Source organism: Seriola aureovittata, chromosome 3 (genome assembly GCF_021018895.1).
Source record: "Seriola aureovittata isolate HTS-2021-v1 ecotype China chromosome 3, ASM2101889v1, whole genome shotgun sequence".
Taxonomy (NCBI): Eukaryota; Metazoa; Chordata; class Actinopteri; order Carangiformes; family Carangidae; genus Seriola; species Seriola aureovittata.
In genome coordinates, this window is record NC_079366.1 from 4,061,794 (window position 1) to 4,079,320 (window position 17,527).

General features: G+C 42.2%; 1 protein-coding gene across 7 annotated transcripts in view; it reads right to left on the reverse strand.

Moving 5' to 3' along the window:
* Positions 1 to 17,527, reverse strand: part of sh3pxd2aa (SH3 and PX domains 2Aa) — a 113,213-nt gene that overhangs the window by 77,365 nt on the left and 18,321 nt on the right. For all 7 annotated transcript variants that reach the window (XM_056371747.1, XM_056371753.1, XM_056371750.1 and 4 more), the window contains one exon: positions 1,373 to 1,448. In XM_056371747.1, coding sequence (XP_056227722.1) covers positions 1,373 to 1,448 — 76 coding nt within the window. The remainder of the gene's footprint in view (positions 1 to 1,372; positions 1,449 to 17,527) is intronic.

Below are 17,527 nucleotides of genomic sequence, written 5' to 3' on the forward strand. Positions count from 1 at the left end.
TACAAAATTCAAATATATGTTCAGCTGGTTTCAAGTCTTTATCTGTGTGGTCCTCCTCTCTGTGCTCACATATACAGTATTTTAATACAGCCAAATTCACAATGAAGCTGTTCTCATTCATATATTTTTCTGTTTCTGTTGTCAGACAACGGGACAAGTATGAAATGGTGACTGAAACACAGGCTTATAAGATGACATGTTAACTAGCAATCACATCCAAGCTTTTTCCAAGCTGCTGCTCTGTACTCCTAAAATCCTTTCATAAGCATGATGTCGTCTGACAATATCACCATACACATAGGGTAAAGACAATGGCTGTGCTGTGATTTCAGGAATCATAAAATAATCACTCAGAGAGAATTTTAGTTCTTTCGCATCTATGTCAGCTGCTGTGCGGTCATTTCAATGAGAGGCACAGAGAGGTGTACCTGCAGAGGGAAAGCCTTGAAAGTGCAACAGCCAATGAGGAAAGTCCAGCACTCGGCCGACCAACCAATGGTGACAGTTAATAATGTTTGCATCTGGTGCCACAAGCTTCACAGAAAAGAGGTAGATGGATGTTTGGTTAGCTTCCAAATTGGTTTCGTTTGTAAATGTGTGTCAACAAGAGACAGACAGACTCAAAGGATGAGGGGGGTGTGAGTGTAGTGAGCATTTACAGTTGATGCTGAGACCATGTGTTGGCCACAGGGCTTACACAAAGCATTTACCAAAATAAACTGCTGTCAACAGACGGAAGCATTTCACTCCCTAAGCACAAATGAATCTACAGAAATCTGCATGACAAACATACAGCTGTACACAACACACATATATACAACGAGACATCAGTGTGATTAGCAGAATCACTGTCAGCCCTTCTGCCCCGCACACTGAATTGCCACAAACACCATCATCGATCAATGCCACACTGTGCTGTAGGTCGCCATGAACCTGAATGTGAGGCGACGACTTCTAGGAGGAGAGACGAGCATGTGTAGCACAACTCGAATCAATACTGTGACACACACACACACACACACACACAATATATCCATGTGATAAAATGATCAATTACATACCAACAGCTCAATTCAAAAATGTCACAAAAACAGAAACACACTATAGTCATGCAATTAGCTGAGATTTGAAAGTCAGATGACGCCCTGTCAGCAGTAACATGGTAACACAGACAACTATACACTGGGGTCCAAAAGTCTGAGACCACTTTCCCATTAAAGTCAATGGGAAAGGCACACACACACACATGCATACACATGCACCACAGGCAGGCATCAGTAACCAGCTCATATTGATGCCCTGCGAGTGCTAGCCATACATTATTAATATGTGAGCCTGTTTAGATAACTGCAGCTCAGGAGCAAGCTATTACCTGGGAGAAATGGGATGATCCTCTTCTTTGGGTCTTTCTGCCCTCCCTCAATTGGGAACTTGTCAAGTATCTGCATCTGTAGAGGGAAGAATAAAAAGAAAATTTAAGTTTTGTAGCTTTAAGTTTTAAGTTAAACATTATGGTAACGCTGATCCTCTTTCTTTTAAACACTGAGATAAGTCAATAGTCAGTATCAGAGACAATATCAATCCCATGTCTCACATGTTAAGTAATGAGCTGGAGCCAGGACGGAATTATAGCTTAGCGTACAGACAGTTTGTCCGACTCTTTCCAAAGTTCAAAAACGTGCCTACCAGGAGCACTAGCTTGAGCATGTTCAGGTTTGAATACATATTAAAACGTTGTGTAAAATGTTAATAAGTCAGCTTTAGATGTGCTGGGAGGCTTAACACTGAAGCTAGGAAAAAACAAGGCTAGCACTTTCCCCTGCTTCCAGTATTCATGTTAAACTAACCTAACTAAACGCACAGACATGCGAGCAGTATTGATCTTCTCATTATAAATAAGGAGGACGTGCATTTTTCCCTTAACATGTGCAGAAATAAAAAGCAAAACACTGTGGTTTAAAAATCAGGCAGCCTCTGAATTATTTAATGACCAACAACTGCTAGTTTAGCTGCAGTGACTGCAAACAGCACAAAAGCACAGTTCATTCACCCTCCAAAAGTGAACAAAGACCAGCTAACTCCTTAATGTAAGCTTACCAGTGGCCAGCTAAGACAACAAAATGTAAATAACACAACTTTGGCATTGGGCAGAGGGGCATTCCTGCTTTCCATCATCACCAAGCTAACATGTCCCACTGTGCTGATAGCATCCATCCTATTCAACTCCCAACTCTTGTTAATGAAAAATCACATTACTGTAACACATTACTAATGACTTACTGCCCGACAAACCCAGATTAGCAACGACAGACTCAAAGCTGAGCTAGTTAGCACACCAGCTTCATACTTAACGCACAGACTAGAAAAGAGAAAGCCATAGATTCAGTATTGCTTGGATGAACAACTTGTCTCAGTTGGTTTATTATATGACAAAAAAATGGCTCCCATGCACGAATAAGAAATCCTTTACTTTTTCTTTTCACCAGGAAACACCAAGCATTATCTTTTCCCTTCGAAGTGGATGAGAAGTATTTTGGGGGTGACACCCCTCATATGCACTTAATCCCAAACCCACATGAGCATATCACACATATTCCAAAAATCAAATCCTGTCAACGCATCTTTGGTCCGGAGGGCAGCAGAGCAGCGGTGGCTCGGTGAGCTCAGGGGTTCACAGGAGTCAAACGAGCTCCGATTTATTCATAAAGCAAGGCGACACAAACACGGTGAGAGCAGAAGTGCTGACAGTGGAGTTGGAGGTGCGGGCAGACAGAAAGGGAATGAGGGAGGATGGGGAGAAAAGAGAGAGAGAAGGTAGAGACAAAGCAAGGAAAATAAAAGAGAAGAGGCGCATAGCGAGAGAGAGATGCAGCAGAGGGCAGGAGGTGTAGATGAGTGTGTCAGCCCTATTGTGTTTACCCAGTTTCACCCTTCAAATAAATCATTCAAGAGAGGGATTAGAGAGAAGGTAAAAGCAAAGCAGCGGAGAGATGCAGAGGGCTAGCAGACATACTGTACAGCACTGCAGCAAACTGTTTCATACAGTAATCAGAGATGTAGAGGAGGTGATGAAGAGAGTGCATGTGTATATGCTTGCATGCGTAGGGGGATGGAGGTCCAGAAAGGAATATAATTAAAGGAAAGAGGAGAGAAGAGACATCAGTTGTGTCTGTATCTGATGGCCAGGGGCTGAAAGAGACACTGGGGAACTAAGTGAGCAAACAGCCTGGTAGGGCTCTGGATGAACGGAGACATCTAGACACACACACACACACACACACACACAAACACTCTCAAATCTTGGATGCACCTTCCTGACACATTGTGTGTCAATCTGCATCCACCTTTTCAATGAACTCGTGTCTTTTTTTTTTTTTGCCTGGTTCCACTTGCAACCCTGCTAAAATATTTCTTGTTGAGCTGCCAGGTTTCTGCATCCGTACAATAACTTCGACTGCTGCGACAGCACAAAACTTGAAGCAGACCCAGCTGTTCGGGACCCCTCCCATGCTGCCTATAGGACAAAAAAAAATCCTGCTGAATGCAGCCCACTCTGAGAGACATACAGTGATGGATGGACGACGGACATGCATGGACCTGAACAGTTAGCGGAGGAGCAGATGCAGCACATATTTAAAATGTGACAGCAAAAGTGAAAGGTGAGGTAAAATGAGGTTAGGAAAAAGTCAAAGCTAAAGAGCATGTGGTTGGGTAAGCATAGGCTATGCTATATAAATTATACGTGTGTGTGTGTGTGTGGGTTCCTGTATGTGCAGGTGCAAGAACTGGAAAGGGCAGAAACACCTCGAAGGCTTGACATGTCAGCTTTCAGCTAATGTCATCTTCAGTCAGCTGACTTTTAAATCAGCTCCCTTTACCCCAGAGTACAACACTAAAACCCCCTCCTCATTCTTAAACTACCATTCCAAAACGGCCCACTCGTTATTTAAAACGGCGTCTGGTTGGTTGAAGCTCGTCTGTCACTGCTAACAGATTCCTGGCAAGAGGAGGTGTGCTCACATCCCGCAAGGAGTTGTGGGATCACAGAGAGAGAGAAAATGGTGAGAACAGGTGGGAGGGCGGGGATCAGGTGACAGAGCCTGAGACACAACTGCTATTTCACATGCATGCTTATCCACTGTATACAGTATAGTGTATTCTCAGTCTTGCTTCCTTCACTTGTAATATGATAAACACGCACACATCATTAGTCCTGCTGGTAATACTCCATTCCCAGGATGTCAAAAGAGAAAGCAAAGAAGAAAAAAAAAAAAAAAAAAACACTCATGCCAAACCATTGCTCCACTTCCCAGACTTCACTTCACTGTCTCCTTGGTAACCAGCACAGAGAGTGTGAAGAAGAGTTGTGAAGGGACATGATTGGATGATGCTGCGCAGCACTGGACCACTGGTGTAAATGCTTGGAGTCAGGTAATAAAAAAGAAAAAAAAAAGAAAAGAAAAAAGCAAGACAATGAAGTTATTTTATCTCTTGTCAGAGTGAGTACAGATTAGTATGACGTAATGTTTACTCTACTGTCCAATTCAAGCTCTTACTCATTACACCTTCAGGGAGATCAGGATTTTGTTTTTGTTCAAGCTGATTCAAATGCTGGCCTATATTGTACACTATTCTGGCTTAGAGTATTATCTTAAAACATAAAAAGGAAATGTAGGGAAATGTAATATATCAAGGAACAAAAAGTATTTTAAAAAAGGGAAGACAAGTCAATCTCTTTGTAGGTGGTTATTTCTGGGGTCTCATCAGTAAGTTTGAGGTTCTAATATTGTTCGAACTTTAATTTTGTAGAGCGCACTTCAGAAATGTTAACCAGCCCAAGGACAGTCTGACCTGGTCCAAAAACACACCAGAATGATTAAACCCGTTTTAAAATGCACTCCAAATAGTCCCAATTTATAGCAAATGGTTGCACAGTTAGATTTATCAGAAAGGGCTCTGCTGTTTGAGGACGCTCTCAGACAATCCAAGCAGCGGCTGGGTTTTCCGCCAAGAGCAAATCCCCCATTAACAAACATATAGAGCATAAATCTTGGGTAAAATCAACAACAGCAGGAACATCGCACATAAGGAGGAGACCTACACCTGCGTGACAGTGAGCCAGTGATTGTGAAGCATATTAGAAACAGCTGATGCCACTCAGCCGATACAGGTGAGACTTCACTGTCCTGTGCCTCAGCTAATGTTATGCTTCATTTAATGAGCAGCGACCATCAAAAAGAGCAGCACTATGTTTATCTTTACCGCACTTCACAGTTGACACTCTCCACCTTGTCTCGCAGAACCCGCTTTTGTTTTCATGATGATTATGTCACGCCTCATGATCAGAGCTGTCAGAGTCCACACATACCCACTAACAAACCGACCCGAGACCCGAGGGAATACTATGATGCTCTATCCAACCCAATTACACTGAATGGGATTTGGGCCTGACCCTAATCAGGTCCCAAATCGGCTTTCTGATCATAGGAATTGACCTGTGAGGGCCTCTCGTCTGCAACTTATAATTATTTTCAACAATGATTGATCTGCTGATTAATTTTCAGATTCACCAATTAATTGTTCAGTTGATAAAAAGTCTGAAAACAGTCTAAAAAAAACCTTCAAATGGCTTCAAAACAGAGAGATAAGCAGCAGGTCTTTATATTAGAACAGCTGGAATCAGGAAATGTCTAGTATTTTTGCTCCATAAATAATATAACATAAACAATCTGTAATCAAAATCGTTGAAACAGCTCTCTGTGGATCAACTTTGAACATCAAAATTGAACCTAAAGCCAGGTACAATTCTGGTTTCAAAAACATGACTTTACACAAGAGCGTTGCAACTAATTAACACCACATCCGCTGCAGTGCAATCCACAAATATCGTATTATAGCTTGAGTTACAGTTCCAGTAATTTGAAACATGTATTTACAGAGGAACAACTGACAACAGGGCCAGTGTTGAACCGTGCTCAGACTGAGTCTTAACAGCAGCTCCGTCTTCATATCATGCACATGTGCTAAGAATAGAGCCTCCATATAAGGAGCCGTGAGAGTCAGTTGGCATAAACTTGGGGGATGCCATACTGTTATTGTGTAGTGAACTTATGCCTCACTTCCTGTTAGTGGTCATGTGACAGCGAGGGTTTACCCCGGGCTTCACTGTAGTGGAACAGAATGGAATGGAAATAAAAACACACATGCATTGAACCTCTGGAGCAACTCATGACCGGCATGACAAGGCAGCCATGTGATCTTTGAGCCATTTCCACAGCAATGTGGTGATAGTGAGCGGGACCACAGACTCAGCATGCCCGTTCTCACTGGGGTGAAGGCAAGACACGATAAGGTCGTTGCTCTTGCTGTTCTACTTGTGTCTGTAAGCACACATAGTTAATGATAAAGCCAGCACACATCCTGTTTCCATGATGTAAACATGTTGTTTGCTCTCAGTTACTACCACCAGCAAATTGCCCCTTCTCTCTCCAAGCCCCTCATTTTTGAGGAACACTTACACTCAAAGGAGGAAAAATTATACTCAAATCTTTGACTTGGACAAGGAAAATACAGAGATTGAGTCCGTCTTTAAATCAAACTTTACTTTCTCTATCAGCTCAAATCCCAAAGACAGCAGGATAGAAACTAATGGTGCACATGAATCAAGTCTGAACATGCATTAGCAGCCAGCGGTATTCAGTTTCAGAGAGACAGATGTCTGAGATGAGCCTGAGGGGGGGAAGGCGTTCCTTTCCAGCCACAATCACTCACAGTTGTGCCTCTAAATATAAACTGGCACCCTGGCACCAGATCTGGACAAATCACTGCCCATTGCTGGCACATTATATATGGATGCAACATGATATCTTGGTATCCTGCATGGTTTTTTATGAAAGTGAATGCATATATGGGAGCGGGCATTGGATTTGTCTAAAAAATTTGACTTGTCAACACTATGGGGTGTTATGGCCCCACGTGGCGAGCCAGGCCCCTCTTTGTTTCAATAAGACAACAGGTGCGGGGATGTGGTAACTTTGGCCTGTCCACAGTCGCTCATTTGTAACTCCCCAGTGTCCGGCTGCAGAGACTGCTGTGGCCTTTGGAACAAGGCTCCGGGGATGGGCTTTAACTTGGAAAGACCCTTAATATAATAAGATCCTGTTTTCTCAAGGGGCTGAACCAGAATTCCATCTTGTTTTAAAACGTGGTGGCATCTGTAGCCATATGAGTGATAGGAACCAGATGAGTTCAAATAAATATGAAAACAGGTTGCGGTTGTTGGGTTATATTTTACAATTCTTTCCATTACTGATTAATCGTTTGATTATTTATTTATTAAAAGGTCCCATTTTGTATAATGTATAATGTTGTATAATGGTAGATTTCTGTGTCTTATTTGATTATACGGCAGGTTTAGTTTCTATATTAATACTGTGAAAGTGTCTCTCAGAGGCTCAGAGCCTCTCTTCCTGTTGTTACTAGCGCTCCAGAAAGAAGCCTGAGAGAGGAACTGTAAAACTACACTGAGATAGTTTTTGGTCCTTAAAACCACAAATATATCTTCTTGTGGATATCAAAACGTTAAAATAAAGCACTGTAAAAGTATAAAATATGGAACATTTGATGGGTCTACTGAGTCTAAACTTGCCTCAACATTTCAGGCAGATCTAAAAGCACCTGAAATGGCACCTCATATCATTATTAATGTAGTTACTACATGATGGCTTTCACAGTCACTTCGCTCGTTAAATATGTGGATGCTGTGTGACGTAAGACTTGAAAATGTAATTTCTACTGCCTTTGCAAAGGCTCTCTTCATTTCAGGTGAGGTGGGTCACCTCCACTATAAAAAAAACTGCAGGAAACCTTGAATTTATTTTCTGTCCATTCATCAATGAATGATTTCAGTGTCATTATTTTTAATCACCAGTTTGATATTGTATTTCTGTCTTTAGGACAAAAATGAAAAATAGCAGTGGGAGATGCTGATGAATGACTTTTAGAGCAGCTGCATAATTCAAATTCATTCGAGTGTTCACGTTGAAACAAATTAAAGACTCTGAGCCAGTTTGCCAAATGTGTCGGCTGTGTTAACACTGTGCCAGAGCAAAACCGCGGCTGCTACAGGGGAAACCTTGGCAGGCAAACGCAGACTTTTCAAAACACTAGAGCAATCCATACGTGCCTCCATCTCCTGAGGTCAGCAGAGGCAGCGGTGCTGAAGTTCAAACAACTGCATGCTTTACTCATACACATTGTCAAAGAAAAAAAAAATTTACCAAAGTGATAAAACAGCATAAGCTGTGAGAAAACCTTGAAGATAGAAGAGGTCCAGTGGGCAAACAAAGGAAGAAGAGAATAAAAAATGAGCAGGCATTTGCTTTTCAGCTCACATACTGTAATTTACAGGCTTTAGGCCAGAGATGGCTATTTATTTTTAGTTCACAATAAATTGCACATTTGAAGGCATGAGAAACAAGAACGGGGCCAACGATAAAGTAACCAATCATTTTCTTCTGTGAGCTTTGCCCTTCATTTGTGCTCCAAGTTTAACCCCCTCCCCCCCAATTTTAACAGAAGCACTGGCTAAATGTTCCAGTGGCATTTTCAGGCCATTTACCGCCTCAGCTGCTGGGCTGAGCTCTGCCCGAGCAACCGAACAACAGCTTCGCTCTCCGAAGCAGCCGCAACCTCAGCGTGAGGAAAAGAACAGTGTCAGCTTACACACTGGCTGCTTTGGTTTGGGTTAAGTAAGTAGGCCAGCCAACTTACAGTTCACGACAAGGCAGAGAGGAGGGGTTCTCACCTGTGCCAGGGTTCAGCGCCAACAGAGTATCGTAGGACCTAATTTAGCCATGCTGACGGCCTCAAGAGTTTCCATCGTGACAGCCAGGACAAACCCTGGGCGATCCGGCCAAACCACAGTCTCTCCCAGATGGGGTGAACTGGATGGCAATGCCCTCCCTGTGTGTGTGTGTGTGTCCGTGTGTGTGTGTGTGTGTGTGTGTGTGTGTGTTGATCAGTGCACTCCACAGCCCACACTTTTAAGGGTGTGGAAGGGAAATGAGAAGTGAGGTTTGGAATATAACCATGAGTGGGCTGAGAGAAGTAAAGACAGCATGAAAGAGAGAGACAAAAAACACTGGAAACAAAGTGAGAGAAACCAGAGAGAAAAATGTGAATTCAAATAAGCTGCTTTTCCTTGTCATGTCATAAAGTTATTAAATGACAAGAAAACTAGGGCAAGGTTGAAAGTCGGTATTACTGATTTTTTATTTTTTATTTTTAAATAAAAAGCACTGCTGTTAGCTATCCTGAACACTTGTTAGCTTAGTTTTCAGTTTGAAAAATGTGGCCTGTATCCACCTGAAAATACTTTAGACATTTGAAGTAGGCATCCTCACTACCATGCTCATGTCTTTTTCACCGGTCTACACTAATATAAACTCAGGCCCTGCTCAGACCTGGTATCAACATCGGTCTCAGGTGATCTTGTCTCAACTGGACAGCTAAGTTCAGGTGTGAACACGCCCAACACGCATTGAGGATGCAATTTGAGATCCAATCACTCAGACCACAATCGGAGGTGGTGAGTGTGTGTGTGTGTAGATGCGTCCTGAGGCACAATGAAGGACCAACTTCTCTACTGACGTCTTCTGCCACAGTGTAATTAGTCCAGACAATGGACCCATCTGTCAGATGGGCCGAAAACAACAATGCATACGTGTTTATCTGCATATAAAGCAGGGAAGTGAGATCTGATCACAAGCGGTCACTCGAGACGCATGTGGAGACGCATGTTAATGCCAGGTCTGAAAGGCCTGTCACACACTAACAAAGGCCTAAATAATAGGAAAACAACTTGACATACTTTGGCTGGCAGTTTTGCTAGCCAGCTAGCTAGCCTGTTGGCTAACATTTGCTCACAATATATGCCACTTGTTATAGTTTTAGGATTTCAGGACCCACATGCAGATGAATACAAGGGATGCAGCGATAATTGGGGCGGGGCGGTCAATCACAAAAGCAGGAAAACTAGACAAAGAGAGGAAGTAAAACAACCAGACATAGGTAAGGTAGTAATATCAAAATAAAACAGGAAATAATAGACAGAGTCTAAACAAAGATAATGACATCAGTAACCTGCGGTACTCTTTAAGTCTTCCCTTAATTGACACAAGGTAATTTGTCTTCAGCAATGAGGCTTCATAAAGACATAATTAACTGTGAAGACATTTTTACTTTTTGCTGGCTGTATTGCCCAAATACAACCTCACTACTGGAGGCCCAGCATCAGAAGACTACTGCACATAATGACTGACAGTTTATCTGACCCATAGCAGAGGAGGTACCACACAGATTTCAAACTTCTACAGCATTATTATTATTATTATTATTATTATTATTATTATTATTAAACTGTGGTGTGTTTCTTTATCGGCTTTGTCCAATTTTGTAACTGTTTTTGTCACCCTGACGCTAACTTGTGTGGTATTGCGGTATGCTAAAGGTTTTTAATCTGAAGGTCTTTTATTTCCTTTAAAGCTCCTCCTGAGTCTATACTATAAAATGTAATCTGACTGAGATGGAGAGGCCCCAGAGGGGAAAATTAGATCATCATGTAACAGAAGGACTGCGTGGGTAATCAGGAGAAATGCCAGTAATGCATCACACATGCACCCAAGTACACATGTGCGACCATTCCTACAGATACACTAACAAATAAAACAAATGCATACAAAGCCACCTACATAGAAACCAATTACAAGAACTTCTGTAGCCTTCGGCTCTGTGAGCTAATGCACTCGACCCTGCGCATGTCCAGGTCATGTTGGATTAGCCGAGGAAAACTAGCTTAGAAGAGACCAGAGTGGGTGGTGGTGACGGGCTGAGAGTGGGAAGGTGGGAGACAGCCGGGCAAGGATTTCTGAATAGAGACAGAGACAGAGGGGAGAGGGGAGAGGGGAGAGGGGAGAAGAGGGGAGAGGGGAGAAGAGGGGAGAGATAGATATGTGAGCAGTAGGGGGAGAGAGAGAGAGTGAGAAATGAGATATGAATGATGTGTGTGAGGTAGTGGGGAATGTGTGACAAGTCGGGTATGTGGAGGGAGACAAAAACAAATAAAAGACTGATGGAGTCAACAGAAAGCGAGGCGATAGACACCTGGGTTTCACTTTGAATTTCAGTGGGAACTCTCATGTCTTATCTCTGCCTGTCTCTATCTCAAATGTCTTTTTCTCCTTCTGTACCAGACTTGGTGGCATTAAAAGCCTGTGTCTGTCCTGTCCTGTTTATCCAACTGCTATTCATTAACCATAGACAGAGAGGCGAAGCAGGGCATTGGCTGGTATGGACCTGGCCATTGCCACCAGTACTGTAGATAATCAGAGGCAGTGTATGAATTGTCAATTGTCAGATAGGTTAATTATCACACAGATGTTTGCTTGATTAACTCTAAAATGCATGGGACTTTCCTGGTCTTTTATTGTGTTAAGTGGCAAACATGATGCATTCAGAGAAGGAGCATAAAAGCAGCACATAATATAAATCTTTTTTAATAGACAATTATATAAGGTAAAATATTTTTTGGGCCTTCCAGAATGACATGTTTATTTGTATATAAGACTGTAAAGCTGCGATGTGTAGAATTTTACATTATTATAATGCATACATTTTTGTTTGTTGGAAAATTAAACATCTATTTGTAGCTCATTCTCACAGTTCGCAGGTCAAATCTGTGTGGAACTTGTAGTTGGGCTGTAGACCATGAGCGGGCACGTTTTGTTTTGTACGGGCACAAGGATGCACACATACGTACAGGTAACACAATACACATTCCTGTCATTCACACAAATGCCAAAAACTGCAGTTCTTCTAATGACCACTTGAGTCCGGCTACAAAAGCAAGTCAATTCTTTTAGACTCCCATGTTAAAATGTACAGGGGTTGAATCACTCTCCTATTTAAAATGTTATTAAGGATTAAAGTTATGCATAATTGAGGGCAAAAGTTTCTTTTGGATTAGCTGGGAGTTAGGCGGAGTCAGGCACTGCCAAGATGGCAGGGGCGGCACAGCCCAATCTGAGCTTCAACCTCTCTTCAGAAATCTATGGGTGACGTGACGGAGGCTACGTCCATCTTCACATACAGTCTATGTATTCTGCTGAATACAAGAAATGTAGCAATGTGTCAACGAATGCAGTGAAGAGGAAGACTGCAAGCTAACACGCATGGATAAAGCAATCAATGATTTTTTCAAAAGATTTCAGGAATGGAAAATCAGGAAGGGAATTTGCTAGTCCTTAAGAATACCCACAATGCTTTTGGTAACACTGATTGTAAATGTAACTTGTTTGTTTACAACAAAAACTCCACAGGATGCCTCAAATAAAGTTTTTGTTGGATTCTCCAGCAGCATATGAAACACATTTCTCAGTGGCAGAATTTGGCACTGGTTGCGACACTGTGTCGATCTTTGTAACTTTCCAAAACAAATAACTCGACAACCACGCCCACTTTTTCATAATACCAAAAGCGATACCTGATGGTTTTAAAAAGTGACTATCTTGGAAAAGGACATGTTGATGTTTGCATGTGTGCAAGTGCAACGAATGATATATATGAACATGTTATTATGTTTGAACGAGAAGCAAGTAGGAATCTGAGGAGCTGAGGATAACAAATGTGTGAATTCACTTCATACAGTTTCATATTCCTTTTTATCACATGTAGCTGATAACATCTTTCCTTCAGTCATTCAACAGTGCAAGCTGCTCTGTGCGCTACAATATCCGGACATAGAGAAAAGACAACCCTGCCTCCTCTGAACAATATACACAGTAGGAGTATAGAATGAATGCTGTGCAATTTATCAAATGGTGAACAAAGGCTTAGATAGAAACATAATGAAAAAGAAGAAAACCTTGAGCAGCCTCTGTGTTTAAAGCTCAGTATGAGTAAGTAAGATGTCCATAGGACCACAAAGCGCTTGAAAATTTTCATCGACCCCCCCCCCCATCTCGTTTGGGTGGAGAAGACCTTGAGCTGAACAGAAACATGAGGACTGGCCAACCGAGCACAGAGAGTAAAAAACAAGCCGGAGACAGAGAGAGTGAGAGCAAAGCGGACGTCTGTCAGCTGCCACATACATCTCCAGATAACAGGCAGCAGTGTAAACAGAGGAAACAAACAGGGGGAATGGGGAGAAGCTTTATATATGTATACTGCATCTGTTCAATATACATGTGTGATCAAGTCAGAGATGGATGTGAGAGGGGATAGATACAGAAGCACAGACATACACAACTCTACTGTAAAAAAAAAAATTTTTTAAAAATAGATTCTTAAACATGCACTGCCCTTTTAAGAGTTCTGCCAAAAAGCACATGAACATGGAGAATAACTGACAGACACCTCTTCTTGAACCCCCAGCACCTCTTCCTCTGTCGTTATGCCCTTACATGCAGATACTGTCAGTCACTGGGAGGGCCTCTCCACTATGACACAAAGAACACAAGGCCAGAGAGGAACTCCCAACTCCCCTCTTCTCCACACACTTCAGACCTAAACCTAAACGCTCTGTGTAAACACATTGGATCAATGTAACAAAGGGCCTGGGCTTCGAACTTAAAAGTGATCACTGTATCTATTGTAAGCAGCACGCTGTGTGTTTCACCCATGCTTCTCTTGCTGTTGAATGCTTGTAGTGTTGGTGATCTAAGAACTGAAGCCAGGTGTAGCCTCAGTGTAAATCATTCTGAGTAGGAGGCTTTGAGGGTTTGCTATCTTGTAAAATACCAGCGCATATCTGCATTGTTTTGGATGTCCATGTCAAACGATCCATGTCATTTTCCTCAGGGGGTTTAAAAGAGATTGTCTGAGATTTGTCGCCTGCTGGATTGCTGAATTAATCTGCAGCATTGAAAAGCCAATGTTCACCATTTTTGACTGGATGCCATGAAACAAGCCCTGCGCTCCAGTCCAGCTAACTGAAATACATCCATGGGAGAACATCCTTCATTTTTTGCATAGAAATTTTGACTCAGAATCTAAAAATGTCTGTTTCTGGCCACTTGGGGGCAGGAAAAGAAGCTGACACAGCGTAGAAATATTATCACAAGTTGCTACAGCGAACAGTTGCCTATTTACACATCCATAAGACACAGGGAAACACTAGCATTCACTCATAGTCATGTTTCCGGTCATTTGATGAGTTTAAATCCACTAGTCACACTCCTTTTGGCTCTATTTTAGCTCCACCAACTCTTGAGGAAAACTGGCTCTTTAGCTGCTACATGGGTCATTATGTTTACTAGTTAATCTGTCTGCAGTTTGGTGCTTGGCCGGGAGCAAAGAGTCCGTTTATCAGAGCTTTCTCGCTAAAAACAGATACCTGCTGCTGAAAACAAGGTTGATATGAGTGGACCCTCTGGGTTGGAAAACCAAAACAATGAGCTAAAAGATGCTAAAATGTTCTGTGAGACTGAGGGGAACGGCAGAGCTGGTTGATTCTCTGTGGTTCCATCACTGTGAGAAATCCCTTCCCCAGTAAGTATTAAATCATCGTTTAAATAAAATAATGATTAGCGCTTTAAGTATTTCTCAAAGAACCTAGCTTATAGAAAATAGGTTGTGTTTAGGGTCCCGTACGTCTATTTTGTTAGCTTTGTGCATATTTTTGATGGAAAGACACAAAAGTATTTATAACATTTCATATTTTTTATCAGAAATTCTATTTCCTTATCTGCCCACAATCTATTGTCTCTTATCTGTTAGTCTCTTATCTTTTGATGCAGATCCACATCCAGATGCAGAATAAAATTTTCTGAACATTTTCTACTCTTAAAACAACAAATTTAAATGTGTTTAATTAAAATTGTGCAGCCTTGGCAGATGTATCGCCTCTCTGGGTGCTTTTTAGCTGAATGTGTTTATTTTGGCAACCAGTTTGGTTTCACAAGCCACTTTATCTTGCATTTAGATTAACTGGCCGGCTGTGTTATATTTACTGTGGATGGTTTTCAAAATGGTATCAATTAGAAAATTTCAGTTTATTTCTCTAGAATATGTTTTCTTCATGTTTTCTCTTCTTCTTGAAAGTTTTTAAATCATATTACATTTCTTTTTCTATCATTTTATGACAAAACCTGAAGTTTCCTCTGTCAGCTCTCCACATGTATTCTTGTCTCTACCCGGCTGTCTCTTCCCGCCTTCCCCAGTCACTTTCCAGTCACACTGGTCTGTTTTCTGAACCATGCAAATGTCCCACAAACGAATGAACTGTGCTCATTCATCCTAAATTTAGCCCACTCTCCTGATCCCTTCACCATGGCTGTGGGAAACTCTGCATACTTTCCCCCCTCTGCCCTGAGTCCAGTGAGGACCCGGCATGGGCCGTCCTGTCAAGTGCCCGATTGTAACTCATATGAACAGGTCCAGTGTCTGGCGTGTAGGTGTCCTTCCTCTGCCTCTCAGCAGGGGCTAAAAACTATGTTTCCCCACACTTTTCTCTCTCTGTCTCTCTCTCTCACCCATAAATAAAATAAAACAGCCCTTTATCCTCAACCTGAAACAATGGGCTCCCTCATTCAGTTGAATTACAGTACATCCACAGAACACCTCAAGGACAAAGAGGCCTGGCTATTCAGCAATTTATCCTCAAGGATGGCATACCGATAATGCCTTGTGGTCTAGACATATGTTTCCATAAAACGGCCCACTTAGAGGTTGAAGATTCCCAATTCAGTGACCTTCCTTTTAAGCTCTTTGACCACAGCTACTGTATAATTTTCTGCGCTGAATATGAGCTGCTGTTTGCCCAAAGCCCGCCGCTAGCATCCACAAAGCTACTTCCAAAAAAGGATTGAATATTGACCTTGAGACTGAGTCACTGAGCAAACCAGACTCACATCATCTGCTGGTTCTTCAAAGATACAGTACACGCAGTGAAAAATGGATGTCGGAGAGATGTAACATTAAAATCTCCTCAAACTAAATATTCAGTTGAGACTCGTACAAGGGCAGACTTGGAAAGAGAAAAGAGAGGGTTTGTGTATGCGTGTGTGAACAGAATACAAACCATAGGCCCTCGTAAAAAAAAGCGTGAGTCAGAGCTAACCTTCTTTCAAATGCTGACGGGGGCCCAAGGACACCCAGGGCACGTTCACCCACTCCTCAGAGGTGCCTGAACACACTCGTGAAGGCCTCTTTGAAATAAGTGACCCTGAAGAAAAGCCACAATATCTTTCATTTCTGCTATTTGCATCATATCTGTCGTCAACATCAACAGCCTGAATCTTAATCATCAACGCCACTAGTATCGCTGTCATTCTCATTATCATCATCGCTTTCATATCTTTCAGCACTGTCCTCCTCTGCCTCATTATCACCATCATCATCATCATCATCATCATCATCATCATCATCATCATCCCACTGTAGCTACCCACTGCTCCTTTTCCTCCCCAACCCTCAGAATGACCTGTTCCTCTGCCTGTCCTGGTTTTTTCCTCCCCTCTGACAAATAACTCAGGCGGCCTACTTCTGACAGGACACACTGTTTGACTCACTAGTCAGGTCTGACTGAGACAAAACCACTTCAGAGCACAGAAGCCAGGAAGAGCCAGTCACATCCTGACGAGGAAGATGAGCTGTTCTTGAGTGGACAAGCAGAAAAGACCAGATGTGAGTGGAGTAGGGCGTAGAGATGGCTAATAACAAATGCATGCAGTGTAATGACGTGATGCTGCAGGTTTGTGTATGTACAAGCCACTGTTGTTTTTGTGCTTCTTTTGTCATCCTTGTTTCCTGTCTGTAATTGGGGTATGTCGATTGTTCAGGTAACAGAAAAAAATATAAAAAAATAAAAATCAAACTCTCTTCCAGCACAACAGCTTTATCCTTCAAAACAACCGTCAAATAAAGGACTAATGGAAGGACGATGGCAAAGGATGGTGGTAATTTCTCCGAAAAAGAAGTGGACAGTGTGAGATCCAACCCGCTCTTAACAGAATAAAAGCGTAGAGACAAAATGGCTCCCAGCAGGGTAATTCTGGCAACATTTTGCATTAATATAATCATTCTATTAGCTGTAATATGGCTCCTATTATTTGTACCTTAACACGTTCTCTACACTGCCGGCTCCACACAGGCAGAAGCACTTTGGAACTGAATGAAATGTGACTGGATCCATTCAAAGTCCTCATTTTCCAGGACATCTTGGCACCAGGTAAAGCATGTGCAAAGCTTTTTAATGGTGATACAGAAAGAGAAAAAAATAGATGCTGAATTACCAGTGCTTCATCCATGTGCGTCTAACATCAAAGCGTGCAAGTTTTATTGTCTATGCATTCTGTGCGGAACATAAAGAGTTGGTCTCTGGGACCGAACCTAAACAAAGTGAGTCCAAGCAACATCTGTGGCCCCCCTCATCTTGACACCAGGCTAGAACCAGCACCAGCATGTTTCCAGAAAGACAGCCTGCTCTGGTTATTACTAGGAAATAGTCCTCAGCGGTCTTTGCCGAAGC